The sequence below is a fragment of the Sinocyclocheilus anshuiensis genome, unplaced genomic scaffold, assembly GCF_001515605.1.
Source record: "Sinocyclocheilus anshuiensis isolate Anshui unplaced genomic scaffold, SAMN03320099.WGS_v1.1 scaffold136, whole genome shotgun sequence".
Taxonomy (NCBI): Eukaryota; Metazoa; Chordata; class Actinopteri; order Cypriniformes; family Cyprinidae; genus Sinocyclocheilus; species Sinocyclocheilus anshuiensis.
In genome coordinates, this window is record NW_015554074.1 from 1,124,895 (window position 1) to 1,144,510 (window position 19,616).

At 38.7% G+C, this 19,616-nt stretch overlaps 1 protein-coding gene across 1 annotated transcript; it reads right to left on the bottom strand.

The window, feature by feature from the left end:
- Positions 1-110: 110 nt before the first annotated feature.
- On the bottom strand, positions 111-18,939 carry LOC107668839 (AF4/FMR2 family member 3-like). Its single transcript, XM_016460854.1, has 19 exons — positions 18,903-18,939; positions 18,354-18,637; positions 12,097-12,174; positions 11,606-11,639; positions 10,479-10,536; positions 9,860-9,911; positions 8,293-8,330; positions 7,725-7,920; positions 3,857-5,905; positions 3,629-3,738; positions 3,048-3,207; positions 2,715-2,848; positions 2,539-2,602; positions 1,951-2,087; positions 1,551-1,622; positions 1,350-1,443; positions 1,194-1,243; positions 907-1,100; positions 111-633 (listed from the first exon to the last, which is right to left on the bottom strand). Exons 2-19 carry the CDS (start codon positions 18,420-18,422, stop codon positions 512-514), a joined length of 3,711 nt encoding a protein of 1,236 aa, XP_016316340.1. The 5' UTR covers positions 18,423-18,637; positions 18,903-18,939; the 3' UTR covers positions 111-511.
- Positions 18,940-19,616: the final 677 nt, after the last annotated feature.

Genomic DNA, 19,616 nt, shown 5'->3' on the forward strand with positions numbered 1-19,616 from the left:
ATCCCGTCATAAAAACATCACTTTAATCCGGTAAAGAGGTTTGCAACGGCAATTTAATTCATACAGAAAATAAAACCTTTTTTAAATTAATTTCTAAAAATGTGGCACATTTTGGAAGAGCAGCATTTGCTGAATTAGCTGACAATGGTTCCTTAGCTTTCAGTAAGCATTTTTTAAGACGTGCTACGAATTAAATGACATAACCTGTTTAACTGCATTAACGAAAACATGATTATTTCTGACACAGTGTCCTAAGATATTTTTGACATTTAATGCTCAGTAACATGAAGTATGTCTGCTCCTTAATACCATATGATGACATGATGCCACGTGACTTGTCATGAAACTATGGCAGACAATTTTCTTCATTACTGTCCGGGCTCAAAAACAGTCTTGACCCAAAACCCAGACTCCTTGGTCACAGAGTGTAGGTAACTGTAAAATGCTTTGCTAATTCAGAACATTGTTTCCTCAAGGGATTTGTGAAGTTTGAGAATGTTTGTACAAGGTATTATGATAGATTAGCACTGATCCGGATCCACTGCAGCCCTTGCCTGGTGTACTGGACGATATGGACCATGCTGCTATGTAGAGTCAAGTGCCCAGTCAGTGTGTTCAGATAGTTGAAAAATTCTGGTGTGGGAGTGAGAGAGAATAAATAAATTGCCATTAGTTGAATTATCAGTGAATTGTCATTTATCATCAATAAATAAATAAATACACACTGTGAGAAAGAGTATTTTTGTGAAAACCAAAAAATTGAATAAATAACAGTAAATATTAAAATAAAATTTAACGTTTAAAAACAGAGAATAAAATAAGAAAATACATGAAAAAATTGCAAACACATTTTCCCCCTAAATTATTAAAATGGCTCCTATGAGATAGAACTGAATCAAAACTCACCTTTATTTTCTTTGGCCAGGGTATCAGCCACCTCCCAGTACTCATAACTGTACAGGACACTGTTGGTAATGTTGAGGTGATTTGCTGCCATCTGGTGGATGCGATGGGGAATGCTGATGACACTGCTCTGTGAGCTGCCTGTGTGAGATCCCATTATATTGACAGAGCAAATAGAGGCAGGAGCTACAGTTCCCCTGTAAAAGCACAAACTCATATGTACTGACACCCAAACACAACATAAAGGTCTCACAGTGGCTGTGTAAGGCCTAACTACGATTAACTCTTACTTTCCAGCATTGTTCCAAGGAGGGGGTTTGTGAGGTCCTTTTGGAGAGCTCTAGTCAAAGTAAAAACAGTTACAAGAATGAGTAAATCACTGAACAAACTATATTGGCAGGTATTTTTTAAATATTGATGTATAATAATAATTGATAACTGCCTACCTTGAAGTAGTCCAGCAGGACTTTGGAGTATTTTAGAGCGTTGTCCTTTTTAAGTCTGAACATTTGCCAGTAAAGAAGAGCAAGACAGCGGAAACTGAAACCCAGAAACAAAATTTGTGTTTTGTCAACAGACTTTGACTTAATCAAGAAAATCAAAACGATAATACAGACAGTTGAAGATCTTTGCAGTGTTGTATTTACCATAGTACAGCTAGCTGTTTGTCTTCCTGGCTGGCTCCGGGGCCAGCGTGACTCTTAAGTCTCATAGCGTATCTATCCAACACATAGAACATGTCAAATCAATACAGAACGTCTGACAAACATAGGGCCTTTTCTGGCCATTTCTGTTTTGGCATCTATCAATATTAGTCATTGTGAAAACATCAAATCTATTGGCATTGCATTTGCATGTTTTGTGGCCTGTTGTTGATCCTGTCACAGCACTTAATCAAAGCCCACATCTGCTGTAGGTAAAATACTGTCAGTATGAAGCCTGTCACAAGGAGCTACCCAGTCATGTAATATCTGGCCTATGCAAAATGCTGAAAAAAGCAGAGAGAACAACAGAGAGGGTGATCGAGAAAATGAAACTCTTAAACACCTTATGAGCTCCACAGTTTCAGCATACATGGTGTAGGGGGACTTGGACTCCAGCGGTCCCTCTTCCATGGCTTTACCGCACTCCATGAAGGACAAAGCAGCATCCACATAATTCACAGCTTTTCCTAGCTTATCCACCTGCAAACAGGGATAGAGAGACAAAAGCGTAAAAGAAAGCAGTTGATGAATTAGTTACAAAGGATATAGACCAGAAAGTTTCATCCTTGTTTTGGTCTGTGACTATAATCCTTGGGATTCGACTCTCTGTCATATAGCAATTGAAAAAGCACCTTTTTTAAACAAAAGTTAATTTTACAGCATAAAAAAGATTAATCTCAGGCATCTCCACACTCTCAGAAAAAAAAATGACAAAAGCTGCCACTTTTTAAAAAAAAGGCACACATTTGTACCTAAATTGTAAATGTTTGTACCTTTTGAAAAAGGTACTGCCCCAGTGACAGCGTTTGTACCTTTTTTTCCTGAGAGTGCATGTGGGGTCGTGACTCCAAGGTTGTAAACCTCTGACCTCTGTAATAGTCTTGTCTAGTAGTAATATTCAATAATGTGTATGTTCACAATGCTGTCTTACCATAGCGTCTGCTCGATGTTTCAACCTCTTGGCCTCATGCATGTAGTACTCAGCATGATGAGAGCTAACATGAAGGGAAGTAAGGAGAGATTAGGTGAGAAATATGGGAAGGTATTTGACATTAAATGCCGCAGCATTGTTAAATGAAACAGAGGCATTAACAGACAATAACTCACACATCACTAATAGGTACAGTTCCTCTGTAGTGAAGCGGAAGGTTTGAGGGAGGAACCAGCGATCCAGAGAGTGACTGGAGGTGTCCTGACACCCCAACACACTCCACCTCTACCTTGGGCTGCATCTTCTGAACCTGTTGAGACAATGGTCCCATTTCATTAATATACAGTATATTACATTAGAACAATTGTTACATTCCTTGTAGTCCAGTAGAGAATCCTCTTCCAATACCGGCCATATAAGGTTCTTGATTTGCTATATGGCTCTTTGAAGACAAGACACAGAAAGAAAGAAAGAAAGAAAGAAAGAAAGAAAAGCATAATTTTAAGAACCTGTGTTTTCTGTGCTGTTGAATCTTTGTCTTTTTCTGGAGGTGTGTGGTACTTCTCTGCATGCTGAGCTTTTACTGAGGGTTTTGAGAGCTCCAGTATGCTGGATGGAGGAGACAATGGGGATACAGGCCTCTTGGAATAAAAGTAATCATCCTGACATCTGCATACACAGCAATAAAAAGGACATCATCCAGTGAGCTTGAGCCAGACAGTAAACTTTACGCCATCATGTCCCAGTGGACAAGAAGAACAACAATGAATTGACCTTTTTCATGTTTGCATTTTGTCACAGGGGCTTCCCATGATATCTTTCAATGTACTAAAGCAACACTGTAGAACAACAATACGTTTACAGTGGTAATTACTTGTGGACATCCCCTTATCATATGAACTTGCAATAGCATATATATTCTGAATTTCTGAATCAACAAAATAACACTGAAAAAAAAAAAATACTTTCACAGCAATATAACAGCTTATTTAATATTACCTAAACTGTCTCTGCAAAGAGAAAGCACTGATGCATAAAAGAAGAAAAGTTCCTCATTACAAACAAATTAAGTGATTAGGTCTAAATATACCCATTTTGCTTGTTGAGGGTTTCCTCAGTCTCATTGTGGACTGACACCGGTAGTTTATCTGCACTAGAGTGATTTCTCTTATTCTCTCTTTGAGCATCTCCATTTTCAGCCTGATAAAGTAAAACACAAAAAACGTATGCAAAAACACATCTAATATTCAAAAGAACGTTAAAGAATTGCAGATTTGTATGCATTAATTAAATATAAAGATGCTTTTTTCTTCCTCACTTTTCTTTTACTTCTGCCATCTCCAGGCAGTTGGTCCAAGTGGTGCAAGTGTTTCATCGATGTCTTTTCTTTTGCCTTTCCCGTTGACAAAGCTGAAGACGAGGACTGTCTCTCGGTAATCTCATCTGCACTGGGGACTCTACCCAGAAGCGAGAGGTCTATCCTCACAACAAGTTTTCTCAGGCCTCGATGTGCAACAGTGGGGGACTTTTCAGTTCGGCCAAAAGGCACCAATGTGTAGAGTCTGTGTCTGCCCCGACCTTGTGTCTCAGGTGTGCTTAAGCTCGACTCATGGGGGTGAGCACCAGTGCCAGAACCCTGTTTGTCAAGACTCCTTTTTGACACAGTTTTTTGGTTTGATGTTGAATCTGCAGGGACTTTGGCAACATTCCGGGGTGAACTAGACTCAGAGTCTGAATCAGAGGAAGATGATGAGGATGAAGAGGATGATGAGGAGGATGAGGACGAGGAAGATGATGGGCGAGTGGGTTTGATGACAGGAGTAGGCAAAGGTGGAGAAAGTGGAGGAGAAGGGCTAGTGTCAGTCACACGAGGACCTGAGGAAATGTCCTCATTGCTCCACCTTCTCTTCTTCCTCCTCTGCTCCTCAAGGTTGTGTCCATTGTATTCCTTTTGAGCTTGATGCTGGCTGTTGGTGTGAGGTCTTTGCTTGGGCTGCACTGCCTTCCATTCAACTTCCTGCTCCCTCCTCCTCCTCCGTTTCCTCTCTCTTTCCCCTTCCTCTTTTCTCCTGTCTTCCTTGTCTTCCTCTTCCTCAGAACTCCGAACCCAGCGACGCCTTATCACTTGCTCCTCCGCCAGTCTTCTTTGTCTCTGCTCCTTGCCGGTCTGCACCAGGGTTGCTCCCTGTGCATTACCTCGGCTGTCCACCTCTCGCTCTCTCTCTCTGGGCTTTGGGTCTTTTTGGGAATGCCCGGTTCTGGGCACTGGGGCGTCCCCTAGTTTGACCTTGGGCTTTGGGCTGGAACTCTTTTGGGAAGTCTGTTTAGAGCTGGACTGCTTTGTATCTGGGAAAGATTTAGTCTTCGAGCTGTGACTAGATCGACTGTTGACTTCTCTTCGGGACGAGTCCCTGGACTTTGACGAGGGACCACGGTCGGACCTCTTTAGAGTATTAAAATGAGATGAATGGCCTGATTTGGAGTGTGAACTGTGGATTGACACTCCTGTAGTTTCATTGCTTCTGTGATTATGTTCAATACTATGGTCAGTTGTAGATGAGTGACTGACTTGTGGTTTTGGGCTAATGCTTGGTCTTTTCTTTGACAAATGCTTTGAAATGGGGTTCGAAGGTGAGTTAAACCTTTGCTTGCTTGTGGATTCAGAGTTTATGGCTTCAAGCTTGTGTGTGAGATCTTTGTGTGACTTTTCTGTTGAGCTGTGCTCGGAATGATGGGGTTGTTGGGGAGGACCAGGTCTGGAGTCTTTGGATCGAGAGTCTCTGGATCTAGAGTCTTTGGGTCTAAACTCCTTTCTCTGGTCGGCACTGTGGTCCAGAGGCACCCATGGCCTTACTTTGGGACGATGTGCTGGATTAGAGGCAACTGTTGGCCGTGCAATATGCCTGGGACTGTCTTGTTGAGGTGGCTGGACCTGAGGATGTGTACCTTGGCTAGGTACTCTGGTGAATGAGACACTTGGACTGGGGCTTCTGGGAGGGTGTAAAGGGCTGGGACTTCGACTCCCTTGGAAGCTGTCTCCTGGACTTGGACACACACTTGGCACTGGGCTCGGCACAAGGCTAATTCCTGGACTGGGGCATGGACTGTATTCTGGGCTGGGACGAGGACTGTTTCTGGGGCTGTAGTCAAATTTTGGACTTGGGACTGGACTTTCACATGGACTGTAATCCCGTCTGGATTCAGAATCTCTGCTCCAGTATCTTCCAGGTGATGGTCCTCGGCCACAGTCAGATTTCGCAGTCCGTCGCTGTCCTCCACCTGGGTCGTGGTCAGATGACTGAGGATTTTTAGGGACTTTCTCAAGCCACCTGTCCAGCTGCCACTGTGTGGATGGTGGACTCTCCGTCTGAACAGAGAAAGGACATGAGTTCAAGACAGAGAATGTAACAATGGTAAAACTGGTAAAATAATATAACTCTAAATATGAATTTGATAAATTAACGTAACAATATAAATCCAGAGTGATCTGTATTACAAAACATACGTGACAAGATTATGATTATCAGTGAATCTGCTCTTGACTATAAACTCTTGACCACTGAGGATGACAACAGTATAACCGTAAATACATTCCAGAACCTCTTTAACAAAGAAGTGTGTAGCTGACAGTTTAACAAAGTGAACATCACATTTAAAATCGTAGAGGTGATGCACAGTCATGGCATTTATAGGCTAATCGTAGGAATATTAGATAGAACTTCTACCTATTAAACATCTCAATCCTTTAACCTACTGATGTAAAGTAACCACTGTATGTGAGCAGAAGATTGCATAAACCAATATCTGACTCCATGACAATGTATTTATTCAACAATGTGATACTAAGAAAGTATGGTGGGAAAAATGACTGAAAAATGGCAATGAGAAATTATTAGAATAAATGAATAGGAAATATGAGTATTTATGTAAACAGGCCAGTGTGTCAGTGGGAGAGAGAGGAAAAGAAAAAATGGAGGTGAGAGGGTAACCGAGAGAGAGAGAGAGGCCAGAAAACTGTGGAGATTCCTTAAACCCTAACAAACACTTTCTTTCAATTTCACACTGCTTTCACCATTACAATGCCTCTTCAGTTCACTTACTCCAAACTATTACAAACCAGAAATAAATAAGCGGCATTGAAAATAAATACTGTATGACAACATAATCACACTTTATAGAGTAATAAAATAAGCCCTACTCACCTTTGACTTTACAAAACATTTTAATCAATGCCACAAAATCAAAGCAAATACTCACTTGATAGCACACTTGAGCTGCAGGGCAGACTGAGCTTTCCTCGCTCGCCTCCAGTAGCTAACCAGAGCTAATTTAAACTTTTACTCCTCCACTCAAACATTCCCCTCTCTCTCTTTCCAGCAAAGACACTGCATCTCTTGTGCCCTTTTCCCACTGCCCCTCCCCACAAACCCCCCTCTACCTGGAACCGTGTGGCGTTTCCAAGCCGTCCTCCTCAAAGACACTACATGACTACACGTAGATGAAAAACACATGGTGTTCCCTCCTCCCTTCTCCACAGGTTCCAAATAGATGGCATGTTCAGTAATAGAGCCAGCTGTGTCACACAGACACCTTCATTCATATGGTGGTGTAGCCCTATGCTATGCTACTAGAGCTTTTAATCCGTCCTTCTCTTGAAAAATTAAGACTTGCTAGAGCATAAAATCTTTCAAATGTAGCTGTTGTCAGCTCAGGATTCTTTGATGACAGAATGTTATGTTATCATTTACTCACCCTCACATTGTCCCAAACCTGTATGACTTTCTTTCTTCTGTGGAACACAAAAGAAGATATTTTGAAAGATGTCTGTTTTCTTTGTCCATACATTGAAAGTTAGTGAGGTCTAACGTTGTTTTGTAAAATCATACTGATTTGGAACTACATGAGGGCGAGTAAATTATGAAATAATTTTCATTGTTTTGGGTAAACAATCCCTTTAGGTTCTGCTTTTTGTGACGAAATCAATGTTGACATGTACTACTTCCTATCTAGTTAGTCATCTGGGGTACCACATGTTGACATGACACCCAGATTCTAAAGTCTCAGCGGCCTCCATATTCCTCTCTCCAACCCCCACCACCCCTTTTTACCTCATCCGCTAAAAACAACCACTGGGAAACAAGAGAGTGAGGCAATGAGATTGCATGGCAAAAAATGCTACAGCATACCTCTGTGCTGCAGTTTAGGGTCCGCTGCTGGGTCGGTGTCCTGCACCGGTTGTGTGTCCCTGGGCTCGGGCTGTGTGATCGCTGGCTGTGATCGCTTTCCCACTCACTGGAGGGGTCTGATCCTGAAGACCCTGAGCTAGAATGTCTCACTCTTCCGACATGTGTGTGTGTGTGGTGCTGCTGCTGGCCTGACAAGCTGTCAGTCAATACATGCAAACAATGGAGAGGGATTGAGAAGTGCACAGGCACTTCTTAGGCCACACACTCAGATGCATTTACATTTACAACAATCTCGACTATCAAGTTCAAAGAAATTCCTAAATACTATACCAGACTAAACACTACGAGTGGTGTGTGTGTGTGTGTGTGTGTTTTTGGGGGTTGAACATGTTGAAAGGCCAAAAGAAACAGAGGCTGGTCTATCATCCAGCTGTCACATTCCACATATTCTGACCTCTTCAATACGTAATACACACACTCACACATACAGAGACAAACACTGGACAATAATGAGACCTGGTACAGTTACAAACATAAAGCAGACAAAACATCACAAGCACACACTTACCGGTCATTATCAGCCCAGGAAGTTGTTTGCTCACATCCCTGTTTAACAGATAAGAATAAAAAACAAGATTTTAATAAATGAGAGCTTTTTAGCTTAGAATCGTCAACTTCATGGTCATTACTTGCATCTTGACCAAAGCAAACGCCATAGTCCTGCAGCAATGGCAGAATGGTCATGAGTCTGGTGTATTTTATGACTCAGACTGTTATGACTCATAAACCTGGAGTCCTGTGATGAGATACACACACGCACAAGGAGCTGGTGTTGTAGGTTAAAGTTAGAGTCAAATATCGAACTTCTCAATTTCAGCAAACCATGCACAGATATGGAGCAGTGGCATTTTTTCCCAAGGAGGCAAGAAGGCAGTGCCTCCTAAAAAAATTGTGTAACATGAGATCATAATTTGTTTTTGATAGAACTCCTACTGAAGTGAATGTGAAGGAGGAGCAGCTAAATACTGTACAGTTCGCTCATGTAGCACCACAAATTACCCTGAATCAGTTCAACTGGTCAAATTAGACAGACTAATTATAAAGTAAATATCTCACCCACTTGAAATTATCTGAAAGTGAGATGTTTTTTTAGCAGCCCCTCAGCTTGGTTAAATTAAATGTCACCTCTTTTAATTATTATAGTGTTTACAGAGGATTTGATGATTAATAGTAATATGACACAAACAATAGTGAGTAATTTAAACAAAAGGATTTACACTACCATTCAAAAGTTTGGGGTCAGTAAGATCATTTTAAAGAAATTCATATTTTTATTCAGCAAGAATGTTTCAGCAGTTGTGACAATGAAGACATTTACAATGTTACAAAATATTTTTATTTCAAATAAATACTTTTCTTTTAAACTTTATACTCAAAAGATCCTGAAAAATGTATCATGGTTTCCACAAAAATCTTAAGCAGCACAACTGTTTCCAACACTGATAATAATAAGAAATATTTCTTGAGCACCAAATCAGCATATTAGAATGATTTCTGAAGGATCACGTGACACTGAAGACTGGAGTAATGATGCTGAAAATTCAGCTTTGCCATCACAGGAATAAAGTACATTTTAAAATATATTCAAATTGCTAAAAAGTTATTTTAAAGTGTAATATTGTTACACAATATTAATGTTTTTACTGCATTTTTCATCAAATAAATGCAGCCTTGGTGAGCTTAAGATACTTCATATCAAATTCCTAAAACCCCAAACTTTGGAACAGTAGTGTACATTAAATAATTTAGAATATTTCATTATAATAAATAGCGGTATGCTAAGATAAACAAAAAAGTATTTTAGTATTAGTATACTCTGGCTCACTGAGCTCTCCAAAGAAAAGAATGGCAATGTTAATGTTAATATAGTAATGCAATGAGAGAGCAATGCAAACACAAATGCCACAGCAGCCAGGTGACTGTGTGTAAATGCATTTGAATGAACAAATGAATGAACAAATGAGCTGGACTGTGCTCAAAGCTATAACAGTTAGCACATGCAGTGCAAGAGTTATTGATACTAAGATATCTGCTTTTTCCGCCCATTCCTTCAACAGTCTTAACAGGCGCCCTACCTCGTCCTTGTCATCTTCGTCACTGCTGAGCTTCAGGTCATCAGCGAGCATGCTGGGAGGGCAAAGAGAGAGTCAAACATGAGAGAATGTCAAACTCACTTGACAAAGAGAGACTTATTCGTTCTGCCAATCTGCAGCACATCTGTGTGTATTAAATGTGTGAGTTTGCCTCAAACAGTCTAACCATATGAGATTATATCACATTATAAGCTTCAAAGAAAAAAGTCATAAACACAGCGCTCTAATGTTGAACAGCGATGGTATGTGACGGTAGTGTGCTTCTGGGCTCTACCCTACTGTGCTAACCTGCGCTGCAATTAGATACTAACTCAGTGAAGTTTATGAGGTCAGTAAAGTTGGTACGGTGGTTAGAGATGGTGGAGATATAACACTGGCCTAACCCTCCATGTGAAGCTGGTTTTAAACAGCAGTTGGTCTAAAGCAGTTAAATTCCAGGAAGCCCAATCTAATTATACACACCAATATGCACAGACATTCAACACTGAATTCTGTAAAGTCAGTTGTTTATGGTGTAATAATGTGAAAAGGCAGAATCAGTTCAGCCACAACCTGGTGCTTGGTTACCGTGGACGGTTTGGGTGCTGTGCAACCCACTTACGATTTATGAGGGGCCACGAGTGGACGTGAAGGCATCCTCATAGAGACACCATCCCTCACTAAGAGCCACAGGAAGAGAAATACATCAGCATTATGGAGCAGAATGTAAAAACACTGCTATATTAGTACAGCTGTGTATACATATACAGATGTGAACTATGTAGCGATATCTCAAAGTAAACAAAGCAGGTGATGAAGAGCAAGCCTATTACACACACATCAGGCATGCACAATATATCTATACCATCAGTTTGGTATTAAATGATATTTAACAAGTATTGGTCAATGTTGAATGTTTAATTTTACACCACTGTTCAAAAGTTTAGAGTCAGTAAGACTTATTTTTAATGACATTAATACTTTCATTCAGCAAGGACACGTTAAATTGATCAAAATTGATTTCAAGACATTTATAATGTTACAAAAGATGTTTTTCAAATAATAGCTGTTCTTTTGAACTTTCTATTCGTCAAATAGGCCTAACTGTTTAATTGCCACAAAAATATTATGCAGCACAACTGTTTTTAACATAGATCATATTAAAAAAATCAGGATGTTAGAATGCTTTATGAAGGACACTGAAGGCTGGAGCAATGGCTGCTGAAAATTCAGCTTTGCCATTACAGAAATAAACTTTTTAAAATGTATTAAAACAGTTGTTTTCAATTGTAATAATATTTTATAATATTGCCGTTTTTACTGTATTTTGGATCAAATAAATGCAGCCATGGTGAGCATTAGAGACTAAAACATTAAAAATCTTACCCGCTCCAAACTTTTGAAAGGTAGTGTACATTTCTCCTGTTTTTAAATCATCTAACACTCATATAGTTATTATAAAACACTAATAATTTCACAACACTGTTAAATGTAATCTCAAAATAAATATCCATTTTTTATATTGTAAATTACAATGTTGTGGTGCCTAAATTCACTTGTTACATTCAAAATGATCACAAAAAAAAACACTAAATAGTAAACAATATAATTATCAGTCAGGTAACGGTTATTGGCCATAACATGAAAATAAGCTTATCAGTCAGAATAAATTTTGGTTCATCCCAGATAGAGAGACACATAAGACAGAGCTCCAAACAGAAGGTTTGAACATCAATGTAGCATGTTTACCATGTCTGTGTCGTGAATTGGGCTGGTTTCCCTCCTAAAACAGATAAACAGAATAAATCAAACCAGCATTTTTTTTTACAGAGGGGTAAATTCACTAAACTGTACTAAACACTGTCACACTGAATCTTAGCACCTAACCTTGTACCTTAAGCCCCTGAAATCCAGTTTAACCAGGTGTCATTAAATTAAATCATATTTTCAGCATTAAAAAAATCGACTCTTGATCGTATGGTAGAATGATACTGTACAATCCCTAGAACTGGCCTGCATTGTGCTTGGGGCATTGCAACCCGATTTGCATAATTTCTGTAGTGACTAAAACAACACAGATTTATGAGTGTGTGCAAATAAACAACGCAAGCATAATACCCGGCAGGGAGAGAGAGGAGTAGAAAGAAAGAGATAAACATCCAGAGACAGAGCAGAGCTGGTGCATTATATTGGTGAATTTATCACACTTGCCTGCAGTCTGTAATAAACCCTGTGCGTACCTTTGAGTGTGAGTACAGGAAATGCTGAGTGCCCCCTTCCCCTGGGGGCTGCTGGTAAGGCCAGGACTGGGTCATGTCCTACGGAGAGATGAGAGGACAGAGGCTAAAAGTCAAAATGACTTACAGGTTTGGAAAATGAACTTTTAAAGTAATTATTACATGCAACTGACAGAGATGTCCTCAGACGTAATGTGTATCTTTAATGGACTCCTGAAATGTATCTATATCTACTGACAGTTTTTTTGGGCATTAGAGGCCATTACATCGGGGGATTTGCACTGGTTGGGATGGTTGTGTTTTGAAGCATCAAAACATTACAAGCTTCTTCTATATGCCATTTTTAAGAATTCTTAACTTAAAGGGATAGTTCAGCCAAAACGTAATATTCTGTCATCATTTACTCAGCCTCATGTCATTAAAAAACGGTACGAATTTCTTCTGAACAAAAAGTAAATATTTTAAGAAATGCCTCAGTACTTTTTTGTCCATACAATGGAAGTCAATGATCACTAAAACTGTTTGGTTATCAATGTTCCACATAAGAAAGTTTATACAGGTTTGGAATTACATGAGGGTGATACAGAATTTTAATTTTTGGTTGAAATGCCCCTATGATCACACCGTCTGTAATAGTATGATAGATGACCTTCTCATTTTTTTTTTTTTTTCAGAATATATTAAATTATCAAATTAAAAATACATAAATTAGAATCCATAATAAAACATAAAAACTTTGATCAAACTATCAATTAATTAGGATTTTAGCAGCAGCTCCTCACCACAATCAGTCACAGATGTTGTTTTCCATTTAGCTGATGCTTTTCAATACTTACATTGCTTTTAACCTGGCTGCTGTATTGATTTAAATTACAGTAACAAACAAACAAACAAACAAAAAAAGTCTTTCTTCATGTTGCTCATAATATTTGCAGGTTTTGCAGAAGTAATGCTTCATTTACTGTAGATTCTAAAAGAATGTTACTAAAGAATGACTGTTAATCCACTTAATGACCTAACATACACCAGCAAGAGTTCATGACCTTTTGATAAAAAACTTACAGTATGTGTGGGTTTGAGGAAGTTTCTGGCATTTCTGATAATATGTGTGATTAAATTAATTCCTCAGTAAAACGTTGATTGTGCAATCTGTGCCTGGAGCTGTTTTTGTTAGAGCATGTGCATGTGGTATAGAGCAGGAAGCAGTCTGTGAAAAGGTCATGAGCTATCTACTCTGATAGTCGTTATAGGAAAACAGATGTGCAGTGTTTGACTAAAATGAAATGCTCTGGACTGAAGGTCATTTATCTAAGTGTAAAACATTGAGTCAGAACTGTTTCAAATAAAGGTGCAAGCAGTAATTTTTTTCTGATTTTTTTGGAATAAATTATACATGGCTACCTGCTAATTGAAAATTTATGCAATGGTACAAATGATTGTTTTGCATGATTCTGCATCCATGCTGCTAAGTTGAACTCAACTGCAATTTTGGCCAATGCCAATATATAATAAACGAATAACAATAATAAAATACTGTTTACATTTCCATGTTCTGACTTTGGTCATACATAGAGATGGTCAATGGATGAGCTGATGTTTCATGTGTCAGGATGGTGAAGATGCTCAATATTTTTATATTTCTTACACTTTTTGGGGAACTCAACCTAATAATGGTCACATTAGCGAACTTTGGTGTCATTTTGCAGGCAAAATAGTGTAGTGATGCATGAAGCACAGCTCACACAGAAGTGGTGAATCTGTGGTGAATTTGTGCGAACCTGCTGCAAAATTATTTGACCTCATGAGGAATCCCTGATGGCGTAGATTTCAATCTAATCTTGCTCACGAAAATTTGCCAAACAACAGTACATGTGACCACACCTTTGTAGCTGTCTGTGCATACAGTATTCAACATAAGAAATAAACTCCTACAGGTTTGGAACAACTTTATTGTGAGTAAATGATGACAGATTTTTCATTTTTGGGTAAACCTTTAAACTTGGAAAAGAGAAAGAATGTCTAATTTACATTACATTTATGCAGATGACAGCAACAGACATTTCCACTTTAGGCAAACTAGTTATCAATCCTAGGTCTCCTCTTCATCTAGTACAAAATTAAAGATGCCTTAACACTCTACACACATAAACTGTATTGGATTTGTAAGTGATAACAACAGCGGCCTTTCATTTTTAAACTCCACCATATCTTCAACACAGACTTCTAAAGTCGAAATGCAGAACAGTATCATATTGTAAACATACATTATACACATCAATCGTTCTTCCAGCCTGTAGCAATATTTCGAAAACACACTCCTCCCCTCCAGAGCATAACTCTTCCCCCTTCCCTCTCGTCCACCTGCTTCATTATCTCTCTCGCTGCCTTTAGTCACTAAGGACCCATCTCTCTTCACCAACAACAAGGCTTCCCAGGTGAACCTGCAAATGCTTCTCTGTCTCTCTATGTATGTCCCTCTCACGCTTTAGATGCTTTGAAATGGCCAGAGCCAGTCTACAGCACATTAAAAACAACTCACTCTCTTTTCCACCTTGATTTTTTCTCATTTAAAATACTACACGTAAACATAAAAAAAAATCAAAGATTAAACTTAATTTGATTAAAAGATTAAAATCATGCACAGTCACATGAGCTAATAAGCCTAATGTAAGCCACATAAGTTTAATAAAAGCTGTTATATTTCACGTGGAGCTGAGATGACTCGTGTGCTACCACATTAAGACCATTTAACCACCCAAGTATTGTTCACTTTATTTCAAGAACTCCTATGTTATTGGCAATTTTCTGTTGAGGAATATTTAATCATAGCAGACTGCTGATTCTCTACAATTTCTACAATTGAAACAGTAACTAAAACACCATTTTGAAAAGGCACAGACAGACTCACACACTAATGCTTGCAGAGACACCTCTTTCTAAAAATACCTATGACCACAACACCAGCCCTGGGAAGACTTAAACATCTATGCATGTGCTTGTTCACCTACACAGAATTCAGACTGATGGTAACAGACCATAATATGATAATATGAGAAACCCAGTGCTGTATTGTACTGTACTGCAATGATCCCACACATACAGTACAGAACAATGTACGTACACGACTTCTGCTTATCAAAACTGTGATATCGAAGACTGCATTTACATTTACTAAAACATTCAGCCCATGCAAAACTGGGGCAAATGGTCATGTGTGTGAACACACAAACTGCTTGATCTAATAAGTGATCATGAAACAAGACCTTAATAAAAAAGATGCATGTAGTAAATCTTCCCTCAGATTTTAAAATGCTTTCAACAGAAAACTACTAAACAAAAAATGATTTCTTTGGTTTCTTCACCTTTACATACAGAAACGCATTTTACATCTCAATCAGATGTCTGGAAACCACTGACTAGAACCTAAGATTTGAATCTGCTAAGTATTTCCCTCCAAAAATCAGTACCGCTGCATTTCATATCTGTCTTTTTTGGGTAAGTGGGTCTGTTCTCAGCAGACATCACACATGAATTATTGTTCATTTAGATAGCACTTGGATTACTCGTACCTATGTTAATAATTCATCTATAGAATAATCCTCCCCCATTTAATTTAGTAAATGATCATACAGCAGCCTCATTTATATCCCAACCAGAAGGGTTAAACTGCATAATACCTTTTGTAAACACACAAAAAAAGCTAAAATAAACTAGCTTTAGAGCCTCCAACCCTTTTTTGAAGAGATTATCATACAATCTTCCAATGCTAATTTACAGTGTCAGGGTGAATGTGTCTTGTAGTTTTTTGCAAAGAAGAGACACTATGGTGCTTTTAACCAATACTTAAGTGCAGTTATGCATAAAGCATGACTCTAAGGACAATTTGTCCCCAGTTTGGATCAGAGCTGCTGGGATTATTTCATTTGAATAACCCATTAGCATTTAAGGATGTATTTTGAATGGGAGTCAAACCGGCATTTGCAGTAGAACTCATGTGTTGGAGGAAAAACCTGTAGCTCAAATCAAATAGAAACAAGTACATCATAATGTACAATGAGCTGGTGTGCCTGAAGGGTTTTACCCAGCATGGAGGGGTTTATTTTGTAGTAATGACGGGCTGACTGTGCATGATCATACTTACATGAAATACTGATTTAAAATTATGGTTACACTTTACTTTAAGGTGTCCTTGTTACAGTGTAATTATACGTTAGGGTTAGGATAGGTTAGGTTTGATTTAGGGTTAGTTTCATGTAATTATGCATACTGTTATTACAATTTTGTACCTTTCTCAGAAAATAGGTACAAAAGCTCTCACTGGGACGGTACCCTTTCAAAAGGTATTAATATGTACCATTTAAGTACCAAAATGGACCCTTCAGGTACAAATACATTAGGGTGTCTTTTTTCAAAAGGTACTGCCCCAGTGACAGCCTTTGTACCTTTCTTTCTGAGTGTGTACATGTAACAAAGACACTGTAAAATAAAGTCTTTAATATAAATAATAAAATGATTTAATATAAAATTATGAGATAGACCAGTTACAATCAGGCATTCCAGAAAGATGTGTAATAATGAATTATTATTTTGTGTAGTGCACATTTTATGACATTCCAGTACAGTTTGGATTAAATAATTAAATTAAAGGCCTTTTTTACTGTATATTTATAGAAAGATGTCACAGATATACGAAAATAATGTGCAGTGCAACCCTGGAAAATATCTGAACAGTCAGGTCATTTCCAATCAGTAATAATCAATATAACACCACGTATTATAAGCTGAGCTCCATATTTGTAATCAAACCGTAGGAATACACTGTAGCTTAATATAATGCTGCACAGCTGACATCTGCATATATCTGCAGGTGATTTGGATGCCATAGTGGTTGTCTGCACACATGCACTTGTCTGAACTGAAATATACATAAGTGTCCTCAAAAGATCTCAGTGTAGGGGCTGACTCACACACAGCTGGAGGAAATTAAAATGTTTTTTTTGTTTGATGATCCCTTACTTTTTGAAATAAGCCTTCTTCACGGCACCTGTTTTATTACCCTCAGAATGACTGATAATGAGTCATCTGTGAAGCCAGTGTGTTTGCATGAGTGCGGCAGTGAATGAGTGTGTGTGAGAGAGAGAGAGAGAGAGAAATTCCCAAAGTTCAGAAGCTAAACTAGGTGTATTTAACCTTACTCACTTAGCACTCGTCCTCTTTGCGCCCTCAGCTGATCTTCAACTCGTCTTCTCCCAGGATTTTTTTATTTTGTTATTATTACTATTATACTCAAATATGCGTCAGTAAATATTAGTACAAGCGAACCTAGTCAGACAGCGCGCAAAATCCCCTAGATGTCATCGGGTCTCTGTGGAGGAGTCCAAACCGAGATACTAAAGCGCAGAGATAAACATGATGTAACAGCAGGAGAGGCAGGTGATGATTGCCTTGATAGAGCGAAGAAGCTCTCCGGAGTGACAGAAGAGGAAGTCGCTTTTTAAAAATTTGAATTTGAATGTTTCGTGCCACCTAATCAAAGCTGCACGCGCCACACAGCAAAACCGAAAACACCAAGCTGCGCTCAAAGGTATTCACACCGGAAAGCAGTTCAACTGACAAAACCATAAAGCATCACATCTCAGAAGTTCTGTCAGTGTACTGTAGACTATAGAGATATGACTACGCATGATTCTTCTAACTAGCCTACAGATTTTTTCCCCATTATTACTCACATACAAAGCAATAATCTGCATTTTCAAACATTTTAGGAGACAAAAGTTAGAATGGAAGTTAGGGCGCCTATTTGTACCTAAAAGACTCTGGCGAATGAGAAATCGTGTTCGCCTGAGGAGGTAACCATGGCAACAGTACGCGACTCGTGTACATTTCTTGAGGATCGACATCGGACGGAACATTGACAAAACATAAACACAGCCATTATTTACCACTTGCCTATATACTTGCACATCACAGGTATATCACAAAAATGTTTGTGTTTTGTTTAAAAAGTTTAAAGATGTTTAAAGAAGTTGACGTTTGTCTAAGTTTGGGAAAAAAACTAAATAAAAATAAAGGGTTGCGCGAGACTGCACCCCTAAATGTTCGGTAGAAATTCATCATTAATAGCCTAACAAGAAAAAAAATAAAATAGGCTATAGAGAGTAAATTGGATAACACCAAACACAAATGGTCGTTATCATCGTGTTTTGGTCTCTCCCTGAAAAACAATGGAATTAAACGCATTAGGTTTGTATGACACTAACCTGGGATGCGTGGTGAAGCATGAAACAAACACTTGCAAGTCTTCCCTTACTTCCATAAATGGTAGGCATGTTGAGGTCGATTGTTCAGTTGTCCATTTTGGCAGGTACAGAAGCGCAGCACCGCGCACCGCAGGAGAACGAGCGTCACCGGGTCACGCATCAGAGGCACGGTCGGTGTTTCTGTGGAAGCACGCGATGGGCGGAGGCTGATGTACCGGAGGCTCGGCGTTGTCACCCAAACATCGCGTCAGAGCGCTATGACGGCGATGCTCGTAGATACACTCCTGCGTAAGCAAGCGGGGAGGAGGGAAACAGAGTCACCGAGAAATTGAAGCATGAATTCCTCTGGGAAAGCGAACAAAAAAGTATCTATCTATCTATCTATCTATCTATCTATCTATCTATCGTAAGGAAGACCTCACCTAACATCAGTGATGATTTGAATAAAGCAAACGCATATATCTTTTAACATATACAAGATATAGGCCTATATCTCCTAGCCTATATCTCTGAAGACGAGGGAAGAATGGAATGCAACCTGTTACATACCCACAGAAAAGGATTAGGCAAGAAATGATTTCCACTGAATTTCTAGATGTGTCTGAATGTGTGCTGAGGTAGAGAGACAACCTTGTGTTATTCACTGCTGACTCCCAAATCGGTTGGTGTCCATCTCCCAGACTCCCCCCACATTGCTTCATACATTTCACTGAAAAGAAAGAATGCAAACAGAGCCTAACATCTTTAAGGATATAAATGCATCATGAAAGCCATGATACAATTTACGGTGATGCTTAGAGACATGCACTATCTCTGTCTGTGAACTGATTTTTCATTCTCTTAGTTGTGCCAAAAAAGGAACATCAGTGCATTATGGCATTTGTTTGTGGCTGTGTGAGACTTGCTACAACTATTCCTGACATCTGACACAGATAACCTTGTCCATTAAAGAAACATTAGGAGACTAAGAATCTCAAAATGACTGATTTCCTACACCTTCTAGCCATCTTGATTTGTTGTTTTCCAAAAAACGATGTATTTGCACTGGATGTGTTTGAGGTACATCAGCTTGACACATTGGTGGCCTGTTTATAGAAAATACAGCCATTTACATTCTTCTAAAACATATGTACACAAATATAACATCTAAAACAACTAGAATGAATTAAGATCAATTTGATCTTAATACATAATATATATATATATATATATATATATATATATATACAGATAAATACAACTTTCAATTGTTTGGCAAAATAA

What these genes read in the sequence shown, in the direction of transcription:
- LOC107668839 (XM_016460854.1), bottom strand. Translation starts at nt 18,422, where the DNA reads ATGCCTACCATTTATGGAAGTAAGGGAAGACTTGCAAGTGTTTGTTTC. An exon ending in TGCTTCACCACGCATCCCAG is followed by an intron (nt 12,175 to 18,353) that starts GTTAGTGTCATA and finishes ATCTCTCCGTAG; the next exon opens with GACATGACCCAGTCCTGGCC. An exon ending in AACATCGAGCAGACGCTATG is followed by an intron (nt 2,088 to 2,538) that starts GTAAGACAGCAT and finishes CCCTGTTTGCAG; the next exon opens with GTGGATAAGCTAGGAAAAGC.